Source organism: Amphiprion ocellaris, chromosome 21 (genome assembly GCF_022539595.1).
Source record: "Amphiprion ocellaris isolate individual 3 ecotype Okinawa chromosome 21, ASM2253959v1, whole genome shotgun sequence".
NCBI lineage: Eukaryota > Metazoa > Chordata > Actinopteri > Pomacentridae > Amphiprion > Amphiprion ocellaris.
Window position 1 is genome coordinate 27170478 of NC_072786.1, and position 22880 is coordinate 27193357.

Genomic DNA, 22880 nt, shown 5'->3' on the forward strand with positions numbered 1-22880 from the left:
GTAAATAAAAATAAAAATATCCACATGAAAATATGTTGTTAGAAGGAGAGATCGGTTCTCAAACAATGTCTGACCATAAATTGCACAATTTTACAGTATTTAAAATTAGTTTAAAAATAGAATTATTTGACGGATATTTGCTGTTAGTTTTACAGTTTTAAAATGATACATTACTCCACTGTGTTTAAAGTATTTTTTACAGGTTTGTTGTGTTTGAACCAGTAAAAAAATACAGAATTTTACAGATTTTTGTTGCTATTTTCACAGTTTTTACATCACAGTATTCCACCGTCTACCTTTTTTTTCCCAATATTTTGTTTTGCTGCCTCAGTTGGACTATAGAATTATCAACTGCAATTGATTGCAGTAACTCAAAATTGCAGAAAATAAAAATACATTCACGTGTCAACTGTAAATTAAAATAATAATTTTAAAAAAGTGGCCAAAACTGTTAAAAAAAAAATGTTAGGAGTAATTTGTTCTCTAACAATGTGTGACCACAAAATTACACAGCTATAGCTATTTAAAATTAGCTCAAAAGATAATTATTTTACCAATATTTGCTGTTATTTTTACAGTTTTAGAGTGTTGCAATATTCCACAGGTCTTAATGATTTTTTTTTTCTAGTGGCATTTACAGGATTGCTGTGTTTAAAACAGCAAAAAATTTCATAATTTTACAGATTTTTGTTGCTATTTTTGTCCAATTACAGGTAATATCTAGTAAAATTACAGAAAATATGAATTCGTTAATGTGTTGACTATAAATTAAAAAAAACAATTTTAAAATATGGCCAAAACTATTAAAAAAATGAAGGAACAATTAGTTCTCTAACAATGTGTGACTGTAAATTACACAGTTTTATGGTATTTAAAATTACCTAAAAATATCATTATTTTACAGATATTTTCTGTTGTTTTTTTACAGCTTTAGAATGGTACAATATCCCACTGTTTTTTAATGTATTTTTTTCTGGCATTATTTATAATTTTGCTGTATTTAATCAGCATAAAATATCACCTTTGCACTGTTTTTGCAGCTTATAACCGTTGCGGTATTCCACTGTTTCTAAACGGGGTTTCCTGGCATCTCTGCTGCCACATTTTTAGTTTTTTACAGTGTGTTAATAGGATTTTTTTGTAGTTTGAGTGCAGAAGTATCAGCTGCAGTTAACTGACGTGACTCATTCATGAGACATCTCCAGTTTTATGAGGCCGGACGGCTCCTCTAAACCAGGATCTGTAAGTGTGAATACCAGAGTGGGGGGATCGATAGCGGAAGTCCTCCTTGGTGAGCAGCAGCAGGGCTTTGCCGTTCATCTGGAAAGAGCCGCTGGTGATGGGCCGCAGGGCGAACTCCTTCTCGGCCCATCGCAGCCACTGGGCCACGTCCTCCCGGCTCCAGAACACCGGCTGCAGACCTGGAGGACGGAGGAGGAAGAAGATCAGGGCTTGGTGAAGGAGCAACAAAATGGAGGGGAAAAGAAAAAGATGAGATCAGTAATGAAGAAAAAGCAGAAGGATGGAGGCGGCGGGGGTTGGAGGGAGGAGGAAGGAAAAAGAGGGGAAGGCAGGAAGGAGGGGAGGGAGGGGGAGAGGAAGGAAGGAGGCTGAGGCAGTAAAAAGGATATTGAGGAAGTGGAGATAAAAGCCAAAAGGAGGGAGTGATTACGGGAACGGCAGCGGAGATAAAGCAAAAAAAAAAGATGAAGAAGGAGACAGAAAGGCAGAGGAGGTTAGAATAAAAGATTAGAAAATGATAGGTTAAGGGGAAGAATACAGAATAAATCAGAGGCAGAGGCAGGCGAGAGGAGAAAGCCGGTTTTTATTTGATCTGTTCTGATCTTTGCTCTCTGAACTGCAGACACTTTATTGGTTTGTGTATAAAGAGGACAAGGACACATGGAGGGAAAAGAGAGCAGAGGAAACAGCAATGACAGTATCTTCTTTTATTCTCCCTCCCTCGCACTCTGAAATGATTCTGTTACTGCCGTGGGAACAGCAGTGTGAAACATCTGCACTGGTGACCAGTTAGAAGACAGCAGAAACGACTGAAGCCACGAAGGAAACCAAAGAAAAGCTCAGAATAAAGGTTTACTGGTAGAAACATTCTTCACACAGCAGTTGTGAAGAATGTTTCTACCAGTAAACCTTTATTCTGAGGCAGCTTTGGTGAAAAAATAATAAACTAAAGATAGAAATGCACTTAATTTCTCTCATTTGTGAAGGTGGCAGACAACTTACCGAGCTTTCCTAGATAGCAACACAACCATATTATTAACTTTACACTAGTAGCAACCATCGCTAAATGCTAAATCTAAAGAGACACTATTGAAGAAACTGAAAAACAAGATTAAATTCTTTCTACTTTTCAACTGATAGCTGAAAAAATTGCAGTTTGAATTAAAAGAAATGCAATAGTTGTACCTTTAACTGGATTTTTTTTTAATCGCTTTGCAAAAGTTAGCTAACCGAATATAATGAAATACATTTAATTTCTCTCATTTATGGTGCTGGAAGACAACTGACCGAGCTTTTATAGATAGCATCACAACATAAGTGAGGCTAGAGAGACGCTACTGAGGAATCTGAAAAAAAACAAGAAATACTTCTACTATAGTTTCTACTTTTCCATTAGCATTACTCGTTGACCCTCATTCATCCCAGCCGACAAGAGATACACCACCTCATCACATCATTTTGAGCTCTTGGTGTAACCCAATGATTTACAGCATGACTCAGGCACAACTCCCTTTTTCTTCCCCTCCCTCATCCTATCGTCTTCTTGCTTTCACATGCAAACCCAGACTTGCAACAGCTCCGACCAGAGCATCCGTGACACCCACCGCTACTCGTTTCTTGCACCCAAACTTATCGCCAGGCCTCAAACATTTCCCCCGGGAGTCGGACGGCTGTTATCTTTGGCCACCAATGTCACTGTCACACAAGTAATAGGAACCTTGTGCTCAGCCTCCCCTCCACCCGTCAAACAAAGGAAGTTTTCGCAGCGAGCAATCAATATAAAATGAAACCCTGTCTAGATTGTCGGCTTCCCATTTCTTCCCTTCCCCTTCCAGTCCGCTGTATTCAGATGGCGACGCGAGCGCCGCTGATAAGCCGGGGAAGGCCTAGGTTATCTGAAGCACAGCTCAAAGCCTGTCAAAGCTCTGACCCTCAGCTTGTCAACAGACGTCCTAAGAAAGTGTCGGGGAATGGGATACAGGTGTTCCACTACCACAGGAGCCAGTGGAGGGCAGATAAGGAACTAAATAATAATAATAATCTTGGTGTTTTTACTGGGTGTCTACCTTCTACAGGTCGGCTTCTTGGCACAGAAACACAAATCGACTTTATCTTAGAAACATACTGTATGCAAATGAGTAAATTCATTAAAAATCTGCTTTTCTGTACAATATTTCTACTATATTTACTATATATATATATATATATATATATATATACACTATATTACTATATATACCTTCACACGATGTGCATTTTCTGAGTCACAGGCCTTTAAGTTCATATAGGTGTTCGTATATCACACTTTTTAATAATTTTTTTCAGCATTTTTGAGCTCTCATAACTTCATAAGTACAAATGATGGAAACATTACATTTTCAGGGACAATAACCCCACATGAGCTCTGCGAAAAACTGCAACCAAATTGATTTTACATCCACTGATCCACTGCGGGTGCCACAATTTAAAGCCAAAATCTTTTTGTTGTGCGCATTTTTTTTCTATCATTAAATTTGAGTGTCAGTATCTAATAGGAATATATTATGGTTTCAATAGAAAGTTTAATGTCTACGGTACAGAGTCCTAGAATCAAGATCTATGTTCTAAATTGCACTTTTTCTTTTTACTTTATAGCTGCCTTACAAAGCACATAGTGTTTCATGCATTATGCATACACCTATGACATACTACTTCATCATAATGGGCCTTCAACTTTACCCTTGCAGTCTGTATTGCAAAATGAGAATGCAGGCTTGTATACTGCAAAATCCAACCAGATGCAGTAGAACGTTCAGGCATTTTTACTGTGTTTCACATACTACGTACTGGAACCTAATCTTTGTCTGCCTAACTATATAGTATGGTAGTATGGGCAGTGGAACACATCCAGGCATTGGTACCCTGGATGTCTTATGTGTGTTTTTTTGATAATTAACCAGAGAAAATGTTTTTTAAAAGTGCATTTTGGGTAAATTTTCAAGGGTCATGGAAAAAAGACAGTGGCTCTACACACTAGAGATATTTTACTGCTCACATTTGTCTGCTCTGTGTAAACACTGCCTGCAGTTCAGCCGAAAACTCTAATTTTTGTCACATGATTGTTTCAACCGAATCAGACACACAGCGACTTGAATTACCAGTTTTGGTCTTGTAGAAAGTTGTGTTAAGTTTTCTCAGTGGCATGACCTCTTACTTCTCATGAGTGATTACAGTTGACTACAGCTGGTGACTCCTCTGAAATAGAGCCCATTTCATACACTAAAAACACGAAAGTGTCAAAATGTACATGGTTTTTACAAGTGGTTGGTCAAAACAAGTTATAGCAAATTAAATGTTTAATTTTTAGCTGCATTTTGATACCAGGCTCATCTTCTAGCCATGAAATGATTATATATTCAATGACACTGATGATTAAAGTTGGTTTTAAAACAAAAACCATGCTGAACAAAAACAAGATTTTGGCTTTGGATTAATGGCACCTCTTGGGGAAATTGATTTGGTTGCAACTCAAATGTGTTTTTTGCCACAAAAAAATTCACATCTGTGTCCTGTATTAAGTTATGAGGGCTAAAAAATGCTGGAAAGACATTTGAAAAAAACACTAAACTGTAATCCAGCCCCATGTACCTTAAGGATCTGTAACTCTGAACACATTTATAGTATGAAAGTAGAATTTCACATGGCTTCATTAAATAAGGTTAAAAAACAGCTGATTCTAATTTGATCTAAAATGAAACAACCCAAATGTGTTTATTCCACTATTTGACGATTAGAAGTGTGTATTTACAATCAGTAGTGGGAGAATTCTTTGATATAACCCCAGAAAATTAGCGCTAATGTGTGAGTTTAACTGGACTACATAACAGGAATAGAAGCAGCCTCCACTGGAGTGCTACTAGCCAACGACGTCGCCGACTTTCTATCAGTATTGAATCAAGCTGCCATCCACCAGCTGTACGCTCGTCTCTCTTAGCCGACTTGTGAGAGCAGGAGTCCGGGCCAAGCAGCAGTGCAGTCCGGGTCGAGAGGTCGTGGCTGCGGTATGCTTTCTCCAGGGCCGGAGAGAGGTGATGCGCTGCCAAAACCCCTCCGAGATCCGGTCTGCCGGCTTCAGCCATCTGCACAGAGCCCAAAGGAGGAAGCAACAAGGGGAGCCGGGAGGAGGAGGAAGAAGGAGCCTGAACAAATGTGTCCCACAACACACTTTGGCAGGAAGCAATCCAGCGTGGGCTCAGTTTCAGCACAGGAAACTTCCCGCGGTAAAGGTTAGAGAGCAGAGCCGGGAGGTTTATTAATCGACAGAGGCGGATGGTGTGTGGCGACAAAAAAAAAGAAAAAATCAAGGTAGATCAGGTAAAACAAGAGGATGAAACAAAAAAAGGGGGGAAGGAAAAGCAAACGGGAACGGAAACAAAGCTGGTACTGAGATGAAGTTCCCAGAGCAGGACAGCTCTATTTTCCAGGCCATCTGTATTTATTCTTTACAAAGCAAAGAAAAAAAGCTACTTCAGGCCATCGGCTCCACTCACAGGACATTTTCAGGAGTATATTGAGAGAATTTAATGCAAGTAGAGACAGAATTGTCGGCTTTTATTCAGACTTTCAAAACCAGCATCCACTAGTTTGCTCTCCATCATCGTCTCTCCCAACTAGAGCTGCATAAATTTACTGAATCCTGTTCAGTATTGACTAAAGCATCTCAACTCCAATGCTACATCTTTTTCTGCTGCTTGACACTAAAAGAAAACTCACACGGTTCCCATTTTTCATGATTAATCCACAGGAGAATTCTGTCTGTTATTTATTCTGATTTAAGTGAAGTTTTTTTGTAATTCTATTGATGAGACATGGACATTTTTTGCTATTTTTTTCCCAAATGAGTGACAAACTGAAATGTACGCTTTTCTTTCATAATAGACAGTTGTACAGCAGCACAATCAATGCAGCTGTGATCATGATTTTGGCTTCTTATAACTAAATAAACATGTCTGACTATGATATTGGTGCTTAAAATGCACAACAGTCACAGCAGAAACCGCTCATGTAGGTAAAATTATCTGGTTTCACGTTGAGTAGATCAGACTTTTTCACTTCTTTTGAAGTAATATTTGAATATATTGAATTTTTAAAGACAATACACAAAGTATTTTCAATTAGCTCCATCTTTTTGTCTAAACTACTGCAGCAACCAGAGGAGGCAGTCAGTGTTGGCAAGCAGAGAGCATTGTGGGAGTTTAGCTACTAAAAGGGCACCATGACAAAGTCTTCTATGATGCTTAATGACTTTCAGTCAGCAAAGGAGTATTAAATCTATGCCACAGCCCAGCAAAGACAGACAGTTAATTACTTTAGAACTCTTTTTGGTCTAAGGACTGAAACTAACCATTGTTTTAACATGGATGACTGTGATGTTTATGCTCAAAATGAACAATCATAGAAAACAGCCTCTGTAGATAAAATTATTTGGTTTCAAATTGACTAAATCTGACTTTCCTCATGCCGTTCAAAGTAATTTTTGGTCACACAACTGTTTGAGCTTCTGTACTGCAGTACCTGAGTGCAGACTAGAAGCTTCTCTGTGCACAGCTAACTCAGCTAGCTTAGCATAGCCTGCATGTGAGGCATTTAGAGGACATGGGTAAATTATAATGTCTGTCGTTAAGCAAATGTAAGGCTTTTTGGGTGCAATTTGCTTCATATTTTGCCTCTCTGAGAGTCTCTGGATTCAAGCAAACATTAAGTGTTAATTAAACACTGATTTGTACGTTAGCAGGAATGTAGCGCGACATGGACGTGAAAAGTTGTCTTTTCCAGAATTATTCAAGCCATCTGGAGAAACTTTGCTATGTTTTCATATCTCGATATATAGAGGAAAATCAAAATACCGCAATGTCAGTTTTTTTCCAACTTTGTGCAACCCTGTTACAAAATAAACCGCATAAGCAGATTCAAAATCTGGAAATCTGTTCCAGTCAGATGTGATTGTAATGCTAAAGATGAATTAATGCAGCAACAAATCTGTGCAGTTTCTGTTGCCGTCTAAACCAAATCTTTTGGTTTTATCTGAAGTTTTGGCTACATATAGATCATATCATTCGTTTTTCTCTCTCTTTGTCCTCCGTGCGAGTCGAGTTGAACAAATCTGATCCTTGTTCTGCCGTCTAGTCGATGCGGATCAGTTCTGATTCTCATTCAAGTTGCAGTTTCAGGATCTCGTTATAGCGAATATCTCATATCTGTGCAGTGAAGACAGGAACTGATTCTGAACATGATGGGAAACTCTGTTGCAATGCAGCCAGTGACACACAAACATCCTTTTAGCTTCCTTGGAGGTGGAGGGAAAATGGATGGACGGATGGTGAAGGGAGCACAGAGAGAAAGCACCTCTGACCCTGACCGTCTGTTCACTTTAACACATTCACACGGGTTCTGTAGCTGATAAATTTGTCCTTTCTGGTTGTTTTCTGACACAGAATCTCCAACAGATTTGTTGCAGGAGGAAAATCAATTTCAGTCTCTCTTGTCACCATCCTGCCTTGTTAAACACATCTCAGGTTCACTGTTCATGATATATGGAGCATATATGTCTGTGTGTGTGTGTGTGTGTGTGTGTGTGTGTGTGTGTGTGTGTGTGTGTGTGTGTGTGTGTGTATGCGTGTTTGTTTTTGAGCATGTGTGTGTTTACGTTGAATAAAACCCTGAAGCACGACAACAGCAGGATCCCAAACCCTTGACTAAACCGTGGGCTCCTAATCCTCTCTGATGACACATAATTTTCACTCTGTGGTTTCTCAGGCCCCCGCTAATGCTCGCTAACACACACACACAGCGCACAAGTTGCCAAGGCAACTCATAAGCGCTTGGGATGAATGAAAGGAAGAGGAGGATGAGATCACTGGTATCTTGTTTCGTTGTTGCGGTACAGAAGCCCTCGACTTCCCCTCTCAGCCAGACAAGTTAATGAGGTTCGTCCTGCGGCGAAGCTGAACGGTCCCGTCCAGAATCGCAGCTCGGATCACTGCCTCCGCCCGTGCTGCTTACGCTTTCCTCAGCGCGATGAAAACTTAAACGACTGCTTTCTGACTGACAGAAAAATGGCTTAAAATCGTAACCTCCCCCACCAACAGCTGTGTAGCTACCCACCACAGACCAACCATGCATTTCTTTGACTATATTTTGATTGGGAACTGATGATAGGGATGTCCCAAACAAGTTTTTTCCTTTTATGTTTCCAATCCAATCCGAGGCATTTAATATTTGTCAATACAATTTTCATAGATAATACATACTTCATGTTTTGTAGATTACCTGTAGTGCCTGGTCAAGCCACTCATTCTTTTTGTTTAAAATACTGCAGCAGCCAGAGGAGACAGTCAGAGCATTATGAGGGTTTAGCTAATAAAGGGGCACCATGACAAAGTCTTCTATGATGCTTAATGACATCTGGCCAGGAAAGGAGTGTTAAATATGTGCCGCAGTCAAGCAAAGACCAACTGTTCATTTCTTTCGAACTCTTTTTAGGTTAAGGGCTGCGACTAACTATTGTTTTTAGGGTTGTCCCAATCAAGTTTTTTTTTCCTCCCAATCTGATCCAAATTATACATTTTGTAGCATCAGCAGATACCATAATGTACACTAAAAGTATTGTAGATTAGTTGTAGTACGTGGTTGTGCCACCTAGTCTTTCTGTTTAATAGTGTAGTGACCAGACGAGGCAGAGCATTGTGGGGGTTTAGCTACTAAAGAGGCACCATGACAAAGTCCTCTATGGCGCTTAATGATGTCCGGCCACCAAAGGCATGTTAAATCAAACTGGGATTACTTGGATGGCATTTTTTTTGTGAATGAAAAAAGCATGTGATGAATGAGGTATAGAAGGACAAATAAGGGCTTTAAAAAAGCTAATTCTATTGAATTAGTATTTAAAAATGTAAGAGCATTTTGCAGTTAAAAATCTTTTCTGAGTAACAGAGACACTAAAGAAAACAATATTTAATGCATTGTGCAGCTGAAAGACAACTGGCAGTTACTGTCAAGTTTTAAGGTGGGATTTTTTTCTTGCATTTTGCTAAGTGGATGATGTCATAAATCAATCAGCCTTCCTTAAAGTATCAAACGTTAATTCTGACTCGTTTTTATTGGCTCTCTTGGTTGATGTATGCTTTCATGGTGGCTGGATGTTAAAGAGCATTTAAAAAAACCACACACACACAGGATACATTAAAGCATATTTGGAGAGACACATCTAGGACTATTCCATTATTCTGCTGTATTGACCAAACAAACATACATTTGGGGCTTTAGCTGCGAACTCCTGGGCCCAGTTAGCATTAATAAAAGTGTTTATCCTAGTTTACAGCAAAATAAGCAGTTAAACTGATGTGTAGCTAATTTCATAGCATTGGTGTGCCTTAAAAACTGATGCATAACTTCAGAAAAGTTAGAATATTAGTATTAATATTGGCCAAAGTGTTAATTTATTCTGGTATAGCTAAATTTACAGTACAAAGTAGTGCAGAATTGGGGCACAATGTAGGAGAAGCCAATATTCAAAATTAGCTTTAGCATCAGGGATTTTTTATTAACCTTGACTTTTCTCAAAATTGAGGGTCTTTTCTGTCTCCTTCCATGTTGTTTGCTTGGCTTTGTTGCAGTTTCCTGACCAGGTTGGCAGATATCTAATCATGAAATCCATAGCGCTGACTGAGGAAGTGGTTTGTTCTCTGTATGAGATCACTTTCAGTTACACTTTCCATTAGCATCTGGACTTAAAGGAATACATTTAACACAAGTTTCTTATTGTCTTTGTCTAGCATGAAAACCAAAGGTCATAAGTATGAGTTTTGTTTCCAAACAGCTGCTTGTTCACTGTTCAGAGCTTCTTGTGCGTCACACATTTCTGCTTCCTTTCTCCTTACTTGCTGGAAAAAGAAGCTGCACAAATGCTGTATTTGAGTCACACTGAGGATCTGAAAGTCAGATATTTTCTGTCCGAAACTCCTTTTTTTCCCGTGTACAACAGTCTAAATATACACCAGCGATGCACAAACATCTCAGACAAAAGAATTTCAGCTTTTCCTGACCTGGACGAACTGCAACGAAATAAACAAAAAAAGAAATCTGGCTGCTTCAGGGAGGCTGAGGGACTTTGCTCTCAAAACTCAGAGCTCCTTAGTCACTCGGTTCTTCAGTAAATGTTTGCTTTTTCTCTCAAAGCAGAAGTAGGCGGATATTGGTGTTGCTATCTCAGTAGGGTTTTTTCTCTCTCCAGACAGCAGAGGAGGAGGAGGAGGAGGAGGAGGAGGAGGAGGAAGAAGGAAGGAGGAAGGAGGAGGTTTAGTGGTGACCTTCTGACACCTGACTCAGGGACATGTGGGTCTGAGAGTGACGTTATTTCCTCCCCTTCGCTTTGTCTCTCTGCATGTCGATTTCCAAGCTAAAACACACCTCCACATCTCCTCATGCACTTTTACTTTTTCCATCCGGAGAGAGAAATCCCCACCCTTCCCCCTAAACAACTGCATATTCATCCTCTGCTTCCTCCACCGGCATGCACGTGCCTGTCCCCGTCCAGCAAGAAAAAAAACTGGCCGCCATCCAGTCAAAACAAACATAAAACAGATCATCAATCACACTCAGCTTTTATGGCCAGGAAGTAGCACGACCTGTTTTTGATAGTTTGCTGTCGAGCGCCGGAGCAAGCCGGCTCTTGTAGGTTAGTTCCTGAATCCAGCGTCAACTGCCACTCTTCCTTTTGTTCAGCAGCCAGTTTTCTTTCCTCTTCCCCCTCCTCTCCTCCTCTTCTTTTTTTTTTTTAGAAAATGCTGCAGCTTCAAAGACATTTGTTAACTAAATCAAAAGGCCTTTGCTTGTCTACTCACACACACCCTGCGAGCGCTCAACAGTCGCTTCCTTCCTTCCATGTGCTGAATGGGAAGTCAGTGTTTAACGGAAGTGATTATATCTAATGCAAACCTTTCTGTTTTAAAATTAAACAATGTCTACCGCGGTTTGCATTAACCCTCCGAACCTCAGGCACTTTCTGAGCTTTTCTTGGCTCCTGCCACATTTTTATTCACTGTGGGCTCATTTTTCACTGCAATGTAAAGTCCTGCACCTCCATGGAAACAGAACCATGACTACAAACAGAGAGAACTCAGAAATGTCCTCTGTACTGTATGACACAGTTATGATGCCAAAAGTTATTTGTAAAAATGGGGGGGGAAAGTAGATTTTCTTTCAATTTAAATTTTACAAAAATTTTGAAAAACCTAGAATCAGCATGTACAACATCTGAATGCTCCAAAGTGTGCTACAACTGGAAAAAAATGTCCTCTAAATACTATAGATATTTAACTACTTGTATTTTTAAGTTGTTCCTATACTATGCTCTCTGCTCCTTGTAAATACAACCTGCAGTTCAGCCGAAAACTCCCCGAATTTTTGCCACATGACTGTTGGTTGCAGCTCAATCACTAATGGTTTCACAGTTGTGTCAAAGGCTATAGAATTTTATGTTTTTTACAGAATCTGGCTAGATCAAATGGTTCATTTTTGGCTAATTTTACAGTGATTTTGTTGAAATCACATGATGTTTTTTTCCTGACACCATGGTATGCCACAGATGAGGACTATCACAAAGGTGAACTCTTTCTGTTTTTATAGTTTCTGGCTCTGATTTTAAAAAAGTGCAGTTTTAACAATTTCTGTAAAGATACTCGACCTTTCAGACAAATAAGTTGGTGAATTCTTTGTCTCCTGAGAGCAGCCTAGATAATGATTTTCTGTTTTATTTCTGCAACAAAACTTTATAAAATCAGGATATTTCAAGAAAAATCACTTTATTCTGCATGTCTCATTTAAATGTTTGCCAAAAAAATTTACCAGATTTTGGAAAATTCCGCTCTGTCTACTGGTGTTACCAATACTAGAAGTAAATGTTGGCTTTACATACTGGATTGTGATTATGTTTGACTACAGCTGCTGACTCCTGAGAAAATTTAATTTGGGCCCATTTCATGCACTTAAAACTCAAAACTGCCATGAGACATATGGTTTTTACAAGTGTATGGGAATTCAGTTTTGGTGATGAAGAAAGTTGTGTTAACATGATTTACGTAGTGGCGTGGCCTTGTAACTGCTAGTGAGTGATTATGATTGACTACAGCTGCTGACTCCTCCAGGTAAATAATAATTAGGGCACATTTGATACACTTAAAACACAAAACTACCATGATGTACATGGTCTTTACAAGGCTATATCAATGGTACTGCACAGATTCTTTCATGCACAGAAATACTTCTAGAAAAGTGTTAATATTGCACAGATTTGTACTGATATTAGTCAGTCATCAATTCTAATTAGTTCTCTTTTCATTTCCTATAGAAGCCTCAGATCAGCTTTGTGATGTTTCGAGTGCAGCCGCCCCCTCGCTAGAAAAACGCCATGTGGAGTGTGTCGCCAACAGGAAAGAGAAGGGGGCTGCACTCAGCTCAGTCGCTGGCATGTGAAAACAGTTTCCCTTTCAGAGGAGACTTAAAACACACACACGGACACACACACACACACACACACACACACACACACACACACACACACACGGACACACAACAACAACAACAACATTTATTCAGGAAGCGCCGTCTGCCCACTCAGGAAATTCCTGAGGACAAGAGCTGCTTCCAGGGGCAGGAAATTTCCCCTCAGAAAGACCAAACACACACACACACACACACAGGACGCACAAAAACACACACACAAACAGGACGTACAAACGCACATGCACACACTTTGTAACACCGATTCCCCCGCAGTAAAATGGGTAATATACCACAAAGAGACCAAAGGAAGCTTGTGTGTGTGTGTGTGTGTGTGTGTGTGTGTGTGTGTGTGTGTGTGTGTGTGTGTGTGTGTGTGTGTGTGTGTGTGTGTGTGTGTGTGTGGGTGGGAGGGTTGTTGTGCGTTGCAGTCATGTACGGTAACACACACACACTTACACACAAACACACACTAAATCACACACTGTGTACACCTACACTACCTCTGGCAAGCTTTGCACAAAGACACAAGATTCACTCACACTCATCCACCCACTCGTACAAGCATGCATAGTGCAAACCCAGCTGTGAGCACGCACACACACACACAACACACACACACACACACACACACACACACACACTAAGGAAACCAGCCAGTCTTGTTTCCATGGACATAGATATTTTTTTTAATCATCCAAGAAGATATTTCTGCTCTCACAGTCACTGTTCTTTTGTATTTTCGTGTGTTGTAAAAAAATAAAAAATAAAATTTAAAAAGCACACAACCGCATTGTGTTGTGGACGTTAAATAACTATTTTTCTCATCGGAATCACGCTCAGAGTATGCAGGTGCCTGGACTGAGACTGAATTCAAAACCCAACGAATCCAGTTTTATCAGTTAAAGTCAGTGTGTGTCTGCTGAAAGTCTGTTAAGAAGTCGCACAAACGGCTACACAAAACAAAGTGACACAGCGGTTGACAGTTAACTCCTCCGCTAACTGTTTGTCGGCTGTGTGATTCTTTTAATGGTTGGATGTTTATTATTTTAAAGCCACAGTGGGATGCAAAAATTAATTTATGGCTCAGTCTATTTCCTGAAAATTCTCTTTTTAAACTAAAGCGCATAGTTGACACGTACTTCAAACAGACGTCTCTGTTTCAACCTTCTTCTAAATAAAAGGAAAGATGTTTTCAGAAAGATAGTGGTTCTAAATTTATTTAGAAGATGGTTATTGGTGTTCTTTGTGTGATTCTTTAAAGTTCTAGAGGTTCTTCATTTTTATTGGGGTTATTTAGTTTGGTGGCAGCTAATAGCATAAAATTATTTCCATTGTTGATGGATCATTTGGTCTATAAAAACATCAGAAAATGGTTTGGAAATCCAAGTTGGCATCTTGTAGTTTGTTGTTCTGCCTCACCAACAGTCCAGAACCTAAAATACTCAATGTGTTCTCATAGTAGGGACTCAGAAATGCTGCAAATCACCTACATTTGACTCGTTTTGCTCAAAAACTACTTAAACGAGTATCAAGTTCGAAGTCAAACCAGCTAAATCCACAAAGAACTGTCCTGAAAATGGTTTCTTAAAGCAGCTATTTTCGCTAAAGTTCTTCGGAGGGCCATTTATGGTGCCTAAAGGAACCATTTGGTTCTTTAGTTACTTTTAAAGAACCTCTTGCTAAAATGTTCTTTGCGTGATTCTTTAAAGTGCTACAGGTTCGGCATTTTTATTGGGGTTATTTGGTTTGTGGCAGGTAAAGCCATAAATTTATTTTCATTGAAGATTAATCATTTGGTCTATAAAACATCAGAAAGCAGTTTATGAAATCCCATGTTAGCGTCTTGTAATATGTTGTTTTGCCTGAATAACAGTCAAGAACCCAAAATGCTAAATGTGAGCTAATGGTAGGGACTCAGAATTGCTGTAGATTCCATACATTTGAATTTTCTGACAAATTAATTACAAAATTATCAAGTTCTAAATCGAACCAGCTCTATCTATAAAGAACTGTCTTGAAAATGGTTCCCTTATGTACCTATTTGTGCTGAAGTTCTTGGAAGCACCTTTTATGGGGCCTAAAGGAACAGCTCAGTTTCAGAAACCCCAAGTTGGTATCTTGTAACATGTTCTGTCTGATCAACAGTCCAGAAACTAAAATATTTAATGTGTTCCAATAGAAAGAACACAGAGCTGATGCAAAGTCTTACATATGACTTATTCACTTAAAAATTACTAACATGATGGTCAAGTTCAAACAAGAACCAGCTGAATTCACAATGAACTGTCTTGAAGATGGTTCCTTAAAGAACCTATTGTTGCTAAAGTTCTGGGAAGCACCATTTATGGTGCCTAAAGGAACCATTTTTGAGGCAATTTTGGTTGTTTTTTATAGAACCTCTTGCTAAAAGGACTTTTTTTAGAACTAAAAATGTCTTTTTTTCTGTAGCGCATCACTGGAAAGAGCAATAGTTTGGTTCCTTTAAGTGCTTTTTTTGAGTGCAGGGTTTATTTTTGTCAGAAAATACAAAAAAATTATGACGTAATTGTCCGAACACAACTCTCAAGAGGTGAAGCATTTTTCTTTTTCACGTTTTTTCTGTCCAAAGTAAAGATCGACTGATTACTGAGGCTGATATTTAGCATTTTTATTATTACTGGTATTGTTCTATTGACAGATTATTGCAAAAATCAGTTCTCTTTTCATTAAACTCAGAGAAAACGCCAGTAAGGAAAAGCAATTCTGTGAACTTTTGTGCTAGAGTTTGTGTTGTAAATTTTGACACCACAATTCTTTTATATATATATATATATATATATATATATATATATATGTATATATTTATATATGTATATATATATATATATATATATATATATATATATATATATATATATATATATATATATATATATATATATACTAACACAGATGCAGTTTATTCAGGGTTTTCTTTCAGATTTGACCTTTAATTTAATTGGATTATTTTTGAACTGTAGATGCGTGTTTTATTATAAATGTACATACAGTGCATCTATACTGTAGTATGCATGGATTTGTTTTATCATGACTTGATGCATTTTGAGCACAAAAAATGTCTCTCGTCATGTACATTGCAGATAAAAAGCACTGGTAACAATTTAGCTTTACAAAATCTGAAGTCTCTTCTAAAAAATGATAAGAACAACTTTGCTGCAGAGATAATAACAAGAGCAACAAAAATGGAAGCAAATTTTGCACCATCACTCATGAATTTTACCTGCACTATTAATTATTATTGTTCTTTTGCAGTTCTTGCTGTGCTTCTTCCACACCTTATCGTTATCTCGCTGCTGTAACCAGCCCATTTCCTCTGTGAGGAATCCAAGTGGCTGATTTTATCTTAACTCTTTCACTGTAGACACGTGTTTTAGTGCGTCGGCACATGTAGTCTATTTATACTGTAGCATGAATGGGTTTGTTCTATCATGATTTAAGGCATCTGGAGCACAAAAAAAGTCTTTTGTCTGGTCTAGATCTGTTTCAACAAACCGCACTGTTAACTACAGTAAATCTGAGGTGTTTCTATTGAAAAGTGTCTTCTAATGAATTAAAAAAATGACTTGTAGTGATAAAAACAAACAAAAAGTAGAAGCAAAAACTCTAAAAACAAGGTAAAAGCAGGCCAATAAAATGCATCTTCACTGGTTTAGAGTTTGTTACGTCTGACTTCTGGCTGAAAGGGTTAAATATAAAACATAATAAGTGCTAAATATTGGTTAGCGATCTCTTTGATTGCTAATTATTAGCATCAGCCTTTAAATACAGATCAGTCGACCCAAACATACCAACATAGATGCATTTTATTCATTTTGCACATCTATTCGGTGTTTTCCTTCAAATTTGACCTTGAACTTATTCTATATTACCAAGAGTGTGCATTTTATTTTGTGTGTACATAATGTGATAGATTATATAATGTCATATTTGATACAAGTGGAGCACAAAAAATATCTCTTGGTTCTTCTAGACATACACTACTGTTCAAAAGTTTGGGCTCATCCAGGCAATTCCACGTTTTCCATGAAAATTCCCACTTTTATCCATGTGCTAACATAACTGCACAAGGGTTTTCTAATCATCAATGAGTCTTTCAACACCATTAGTTAACACAATGTAGCTTTAGAACACAGGAGTGATGGTTGCTGGAAATGTTCCTCTGTACCTCTATGGAGATATTCCATTAAAAATCAGCTGTTTCCAGCTACAATAGTCATTTACCACATTAACAATGTCTACACTGGATTTATCATTCATTTAATGCTATCTTTATTGAAAAAGAAACTGCTTTTCTTTCAAAAAATAAGGACATTTCTAAGTGACCCCAAACCTTTGAACGGTAGTTGATGGTTTAATATACTGCACTGCTAAGAATTTATCCACATACAATCTGATGGGTGACTTTGCTGCAGAGATAATAAGAAAAATGAAAAAATTACGGCATTGTAATGATAACACAAACAAAAAGTAGAAGCAGCTCTAAGAACAAAGTAAAAGCAGGTGAATAAAATGTGTCTTCAGTGGTTTAGAGGTTGTGACGTCTGACCACTGGCTGAAAGGGTTAAAAAATAATGATGGCTAAATTTTGGTTGGCGGTCTCTTCAATTGATTCAATTTTGCATCAATATTTGTACAGCTATTCAGTGTTTTATTTCAAATTTGACCTTTACTTAATTCTATATTACCACCAATGTGTTCTATTATAATACATATATATCGTAACAGTTTCTATACTGTCATACTTGATGCATCTGGAGCACAAAAAATATCTCTTATCCTGTAGATAGAGGTTTTAAATACTGCACTGCTAATAGTTTATCCACACAGGATCTAACGTGTGATTTTGCTGCTGAAATATTAAGAAAAACATTAAACATTGGAAGCAAAAGATGTAAGAAGAAGGAGGAATTCGATGTGTTAATTGTTGAACAGTGTTTGCTGCAGTGACGTCTGTCTGAAGGGTTAAAAATGGAGTCTGGTAGCATTCTTTGGTGTGAGGAGCAGCAGGCTGCAACTCTCCCCGATCTAATCCACTTCCTCCTCAGGAAATGGAGAAGGCGGATTTCTGCCCACACTGCAATTTCCTCCCTCATTCTTTTTCTTTCTGTCTTTTTTTTTCTCTTCCTCCCCTCTCCTCCTCCCTCCTGGTTCTCTCTTCCTCCCCCCTTCAGGACAAATCTCTCTCTGAGCACTGAGGGTTAATGGACGGTTTGTTCTGCAGCACGTGTGTTTAGATGAACGGAGAAAGACGAGTCTCCGTCCGTCCATCTGTCCTCGGAAAAAAGAGAAAGATCCTTTAAACACCGAAGAGGCCGAGGAGAATCCTGAGCTGCACAATGACTGAGTTTGACATCTGATTAAAACAAACTTCCACATGTCTGCGGATGTGAACCGACCCATCAGTCAGGAAACCCGACGCGTTCTTCCTTTTTCTGCGACAATGTGAAAAGAGGAAGCGGGTCGAGGGAGTTTCCTGAGCGTCCGCCGAGAAGGACCTGAACTTCACACTTTGTGAGGAAGAAAACAAACAACTGGTTAATTATTGACGGCGCACACGGCTGAAGCAGCAGGCTGATCTTTGAACCAAACTGTGGAAGCGATTGAGCAACCGACCAAACCAAGGACTCCAAACGTTGCTTCAATTTGTTTCCCTAAACTCATTTTTCCATCCTCTTTCAGTTTCTGCAGGTAGCATCCAATCTAACACCTGCAGTTGGTTTCAGTCGGTCTGAAAAAACAGCAGAAAAGTTGTGTTTCTGCTGTTTGTTCTGAATCGCAGCAGCCAATTAATACAGACAATCATGGAATCCAAACAGAAGCCACATGACTCCCAACTGTTCACTGGTCTCATCAGAAACAGGATTCTTCTCTCCTCTCCACTATTCAAACCAGTTTCAGCCTCCAAAAAACAAGCAAATCTAAAAATAAAAAGGTGCAACATGGAGTTATCATGTAAACAAACATTTAGGTGTTGAATGCACTGCAGGCAGTGTAGCGCGTCGGACACATTAGCTTCATCATTAAACATTGCAAAGCTGATTTTAAAAAGTATTTATGTCCTGTATTATTTATCATGAGAGACCAATTGATCGTAACAATTAAATGCCATTCAGATCATCTACATAACCGATTACCATGGAAACAGCAAACAGGACTACATTTAAAACCCAACCGATATGTCTGTTGGCCGGTATCATCAGCCGATATTGAGGCTCAACAAAACCTAAAACTCCAACCAGAGAAAATGGTTGAATGGTTGAGTGTTAACCAGGTTTTCTTAATCAAATTCCAAGTATCATTTGAAGCATCATGTGACTCTTTTTCTGCAGGAAATGCACCAATGGTGTACCACCAACTGTAGTCTAGAGGAACAGGTTGTGTTAAAATGGAGATCTAGCAGAAATATTGAAAAATTCTACAGTAAAAAGTGCTGTTCAGAGGAAGGTTGGTGAACAGATTTAAACATGATAACTTAAGAAGTGCATTCGTCCCATAATGAAGGAGACGTAGAAATCACTTTAGTTTTGGCCAAATCAAAGTGAAATTAATGCTAGAACTTAATGATCCAGTAGACTAATCTAATCTGTGTCTAAAACAGAACCAAACATTAACACACAATTGTTCATTTTCTGCATCACCAACTGAATGCGTGGCGGTTCCCGTGGCAACACAGTGTATATAGCTTGGCAGCTTTAACTGCATGGCTTCATTCAGCTGCATCACTAACTTGCAGGTTTGCAGATAGAACCAATCAGTCACAAGAGAGGAAACGAATCAGTGAAAGGAAGACGATTCTTGCAGCCGATTTAAATCCCAAACTTTGAACAAAACCTCACCTTCAGCAGGTTAGCGACAACAAAATCCATCTTTGTGACACCAAAAACTCCAACTATAGGCTCAACATGCACCACTAACCTGCTAATCTTGATCCACAGTACAGCAATTAGCTCTCAGTGAACCAAAAGCAGCAAAAAACAACAGAACTGATATAAACAAAGCTCTACAGTGCTACAGGTTGCCCTTTAATGTTCCTGATAATCAGACTTCACCACTGACTAGTAGGTTTTGCTGAACAGCTGCAGGAAACCAGAGAATGTGAACAAAACCCAGCAGCACACGCTGAGAAGCTAGCTAGAGATGCTAACATTAGCGGCCACATGCTACTTATCAAAACAGACCAAAACACAGTCGCATTGTTCGATTTTTTTGCTGTTAAATTCCACTTTTCTTTTATAAGACAACAAGTATGTTTTTTATTCTTTCAGAATTTCTGATCGATGGCGTGTAGGAGTCGCTGGTCATTTTGTGTGTGTGTGTGTGTGTGTGTGTGTGTGTGTGTGTGTGTGTGTGTGTGTGTGTGTGTGTGTGTGTGTGTGTGTGTGTGTGTGTGTGTGTGTGTGTGTGTGTGAGAGAGAGTGTGTGTGACTCACGCAGGTGTGCAGGCAGCCTGGCAGGCTCGTCCTCCATTCGGCTGGCTGGCCTCGCGGCGGGAGCATGGACGGGGGAGGAAGTGGAGTTTGGCAGCGGGTTCGCGGAAGGACTGAAAGAGCTCCTCTCCTGCTATGAATAGACACAGAGACACAAAGCATGGCTCACAAAGCTCCACGATGCACCGGCCCTGAACCCAAACAGCCCCACGCCGCCTCGCCTTCACCTCGCCGTGCCCCACAGCAGCCACTCGACATGCAGAGGAGGGCCGGCGCCGCTCATGAACTGATGCTGAGCCGACTTCTGGAGGCCCGAACGTACAGGAAGCTTCAGGAAATGTGTCAGTATACATCCTAAACTGCTGGACAAGATGTCAACATGGTTCTCTTCGATTGTAGGGTGCATTTATATCAGAAAACATTACAAAAATCTGCCATGACTTACCAAATCTATCCAAAACATTTGAGTAGTACATTTACTACCGTTTAAAAGTTTGGGGTCACTCAGACAATTTCATGTTTTCCATGAAAACTCCCACTTTTATCCATGTTCTAACATAACTGCACAAGGGTTTTCTAATCATCAATGAGCCTTTCAACACCATTAGCTAACACAATGTAGCATTAGAACACAGGAGTGATGGTTGCTGGAAATGTTCCTCTGTACCCCTATGGAGATATTCCATTAAAAATCAGCTGTTTCCAGCTAGAATAGTCATTTACCACATTAACAATGTCTACACTGGATTTATCATTCATTTAATGCTATCTTCATTAAAAAAAAACTGCTTTTCTTTCAAAATAAGGACATTTCTAAGTGACCCCAAATTTCTGAATGATAGTGTACATGATATATGGCAGATCTAAACCGCAAAAACTTGCACGTAGTTTACGTTTTTTGTTGTCAACATGTAGAAGCTGCAGCTGTTATGGATCGATCTGTCCTTTGTTGTTTAAATGAAGCAGTTATTGACTTGAAAAATAACTTGATGCTTGACGTATTGGAAGATATTCAGCTTAAACTGACAGAAACTCATCTAGTTTCATTTTTACTTCATTAGTCAAAATCTGAACAGTGTTTTCACAGTTTGTATTTTTGTTGGTGAATCAGCTAAACAATATCACGTTAATCAGCTGTTGTGATGATAGATTTATCGTTCAAAGTCATTTTATCAGGCAAAACCGCCACATAATGTTATATCTCTGGCTTTTTGATTGGTCACTGGGGGAAGAAAACACTTACTGAAGGTTCAGTTTTCAATTAATGAGTAGGAAATGTAGGAAATAATCAGTGGTAATTAAGTTGCTTGTATTTATGAACATGCAAGTGGGAGAAAGTGAGACGATGTAAAGCCCAACCGATATAATGGTTGGTTTCTAATCAGCAGATATTGGTGTATACACACCAATATGGGTACTTTCTTAGGATAACGTAGAAACACAGTCACAGAGTTTGTCCAGTTTATAGTTTTATGTCACAATAATACAAAATGAAACACATAAAGTACATTAGATCATGAAATACTTTTCACATATCACAAAAAGTTTTTACAAAATGTATTTTTGTTAAACTTTTCTAACTGATTGAGCATTTTTGACGAGTTGTACCACAAAAACAAATACAACTGTAGTTCTGGACAGAAGTATTTCATACAACAGTACTGTGTACTTTCAGTTTTGTATTTTTGTAACATGCAGCTTCTTATGGTTTGGAAAATATCACCAGTTGACTTCTGTAGTGTAAGTTTTTTGTTAAGGTGAGCTCAAAGATGGAGCTTTTAATATTTTTTTGTCATGCTTTAACTCAACCATAATCAGAAAGTATTCGATCTACTGGTTCAATGTTGCAGATTATAAATCGATGTCCTGGTGAGAAATAACAGTGAAAATTTCAGTCTTTTATCTTTAATAGTTGCTGAGATATCGTCATTTAAACGGACTCAAATTTGTAAAAACGTGTGAAAAAACGTGCTAAAAGTGAGTCGACTGGCAATTTAAAAAGCATTTTATCTCAGAAATGACATGATATATGAGGCTACAATTTCACAGATATCTTCATGAATATCCATATTTAATGCGGTACAAATTTAAGGCAAGTCAGAGATGAAACTTTTGTAAAAACGGGATAATTTGAGATGATTCTTAATGACTGAATCTCTCCAGGAAGCTCTAAACTCGACCTGCGTCTAGATTAAAGCCTGGAGGTTTTCCACTTTGTGGTCGGCCGACTGCTTTCCTTTCCTGCAAACGAAGGCGGCGCATGAAGTTTCTGGAGGAAATGCAGCGCAGGTTTTTTTTCTTTCTTTCTTCTCTCCACCCTGCTGCTGTGAAACCTGCACACCAACTGCATGTACCAGGAATTTCCTGTGGAAGCCGAGCGGTAATCAGCCGGTCGTCTATTTCCTCCTCCTCTCTTTCTTTCCCCACTCACTAGTCATTCATTTTCTAAAAATCTAGTTGGCCGTGTCAGTTTTGGAGGAGTTAAGCTCGTGATAAAGACAAATGCCGGCGCTGGAGGTGAAGGGGAGGCATCCTCTCGCTAAAACGTCTCTCATCACTCTTCAGCCATCCAGCTCTGACATCAGACTCAGTAATGAGCCGACATCCCTCATAAACAAGACACCATGTTTC

General features: G+C 38.9%; 1 protein-coding gene across 2 annotated transcripts in view; it reads right to left on the bottom strand.

Moving 5' to 3' along the window:
* The window catches only part of etv6 (ETS variant transcription factor 6), a 40476-nt gene that overhangs the window by 13170 nt on the left and 4426 nt on the right, over positions 1–22880 (bottom strand). Inside the window, exons 2-3 of one of the 2 annotated variants that reach the window (XM_023298772.3) lie at positions 20253–20379; positions 1257–1421 (exon numbers count right to left, since the gene is read on the bottom strand). In XM_023298772.3, the coding sequence (XP_023154540.2) occupies positions 1257–1421; positions 20253–20379 (292 nt within the window). Of the gene's footprint in view, positions 1–1256; positions 1422–20252; positions 20383–22880 lie in introns of both variants that reach the window. The other variant, XM_023298771.3, reaches the window with a different exon arrangement.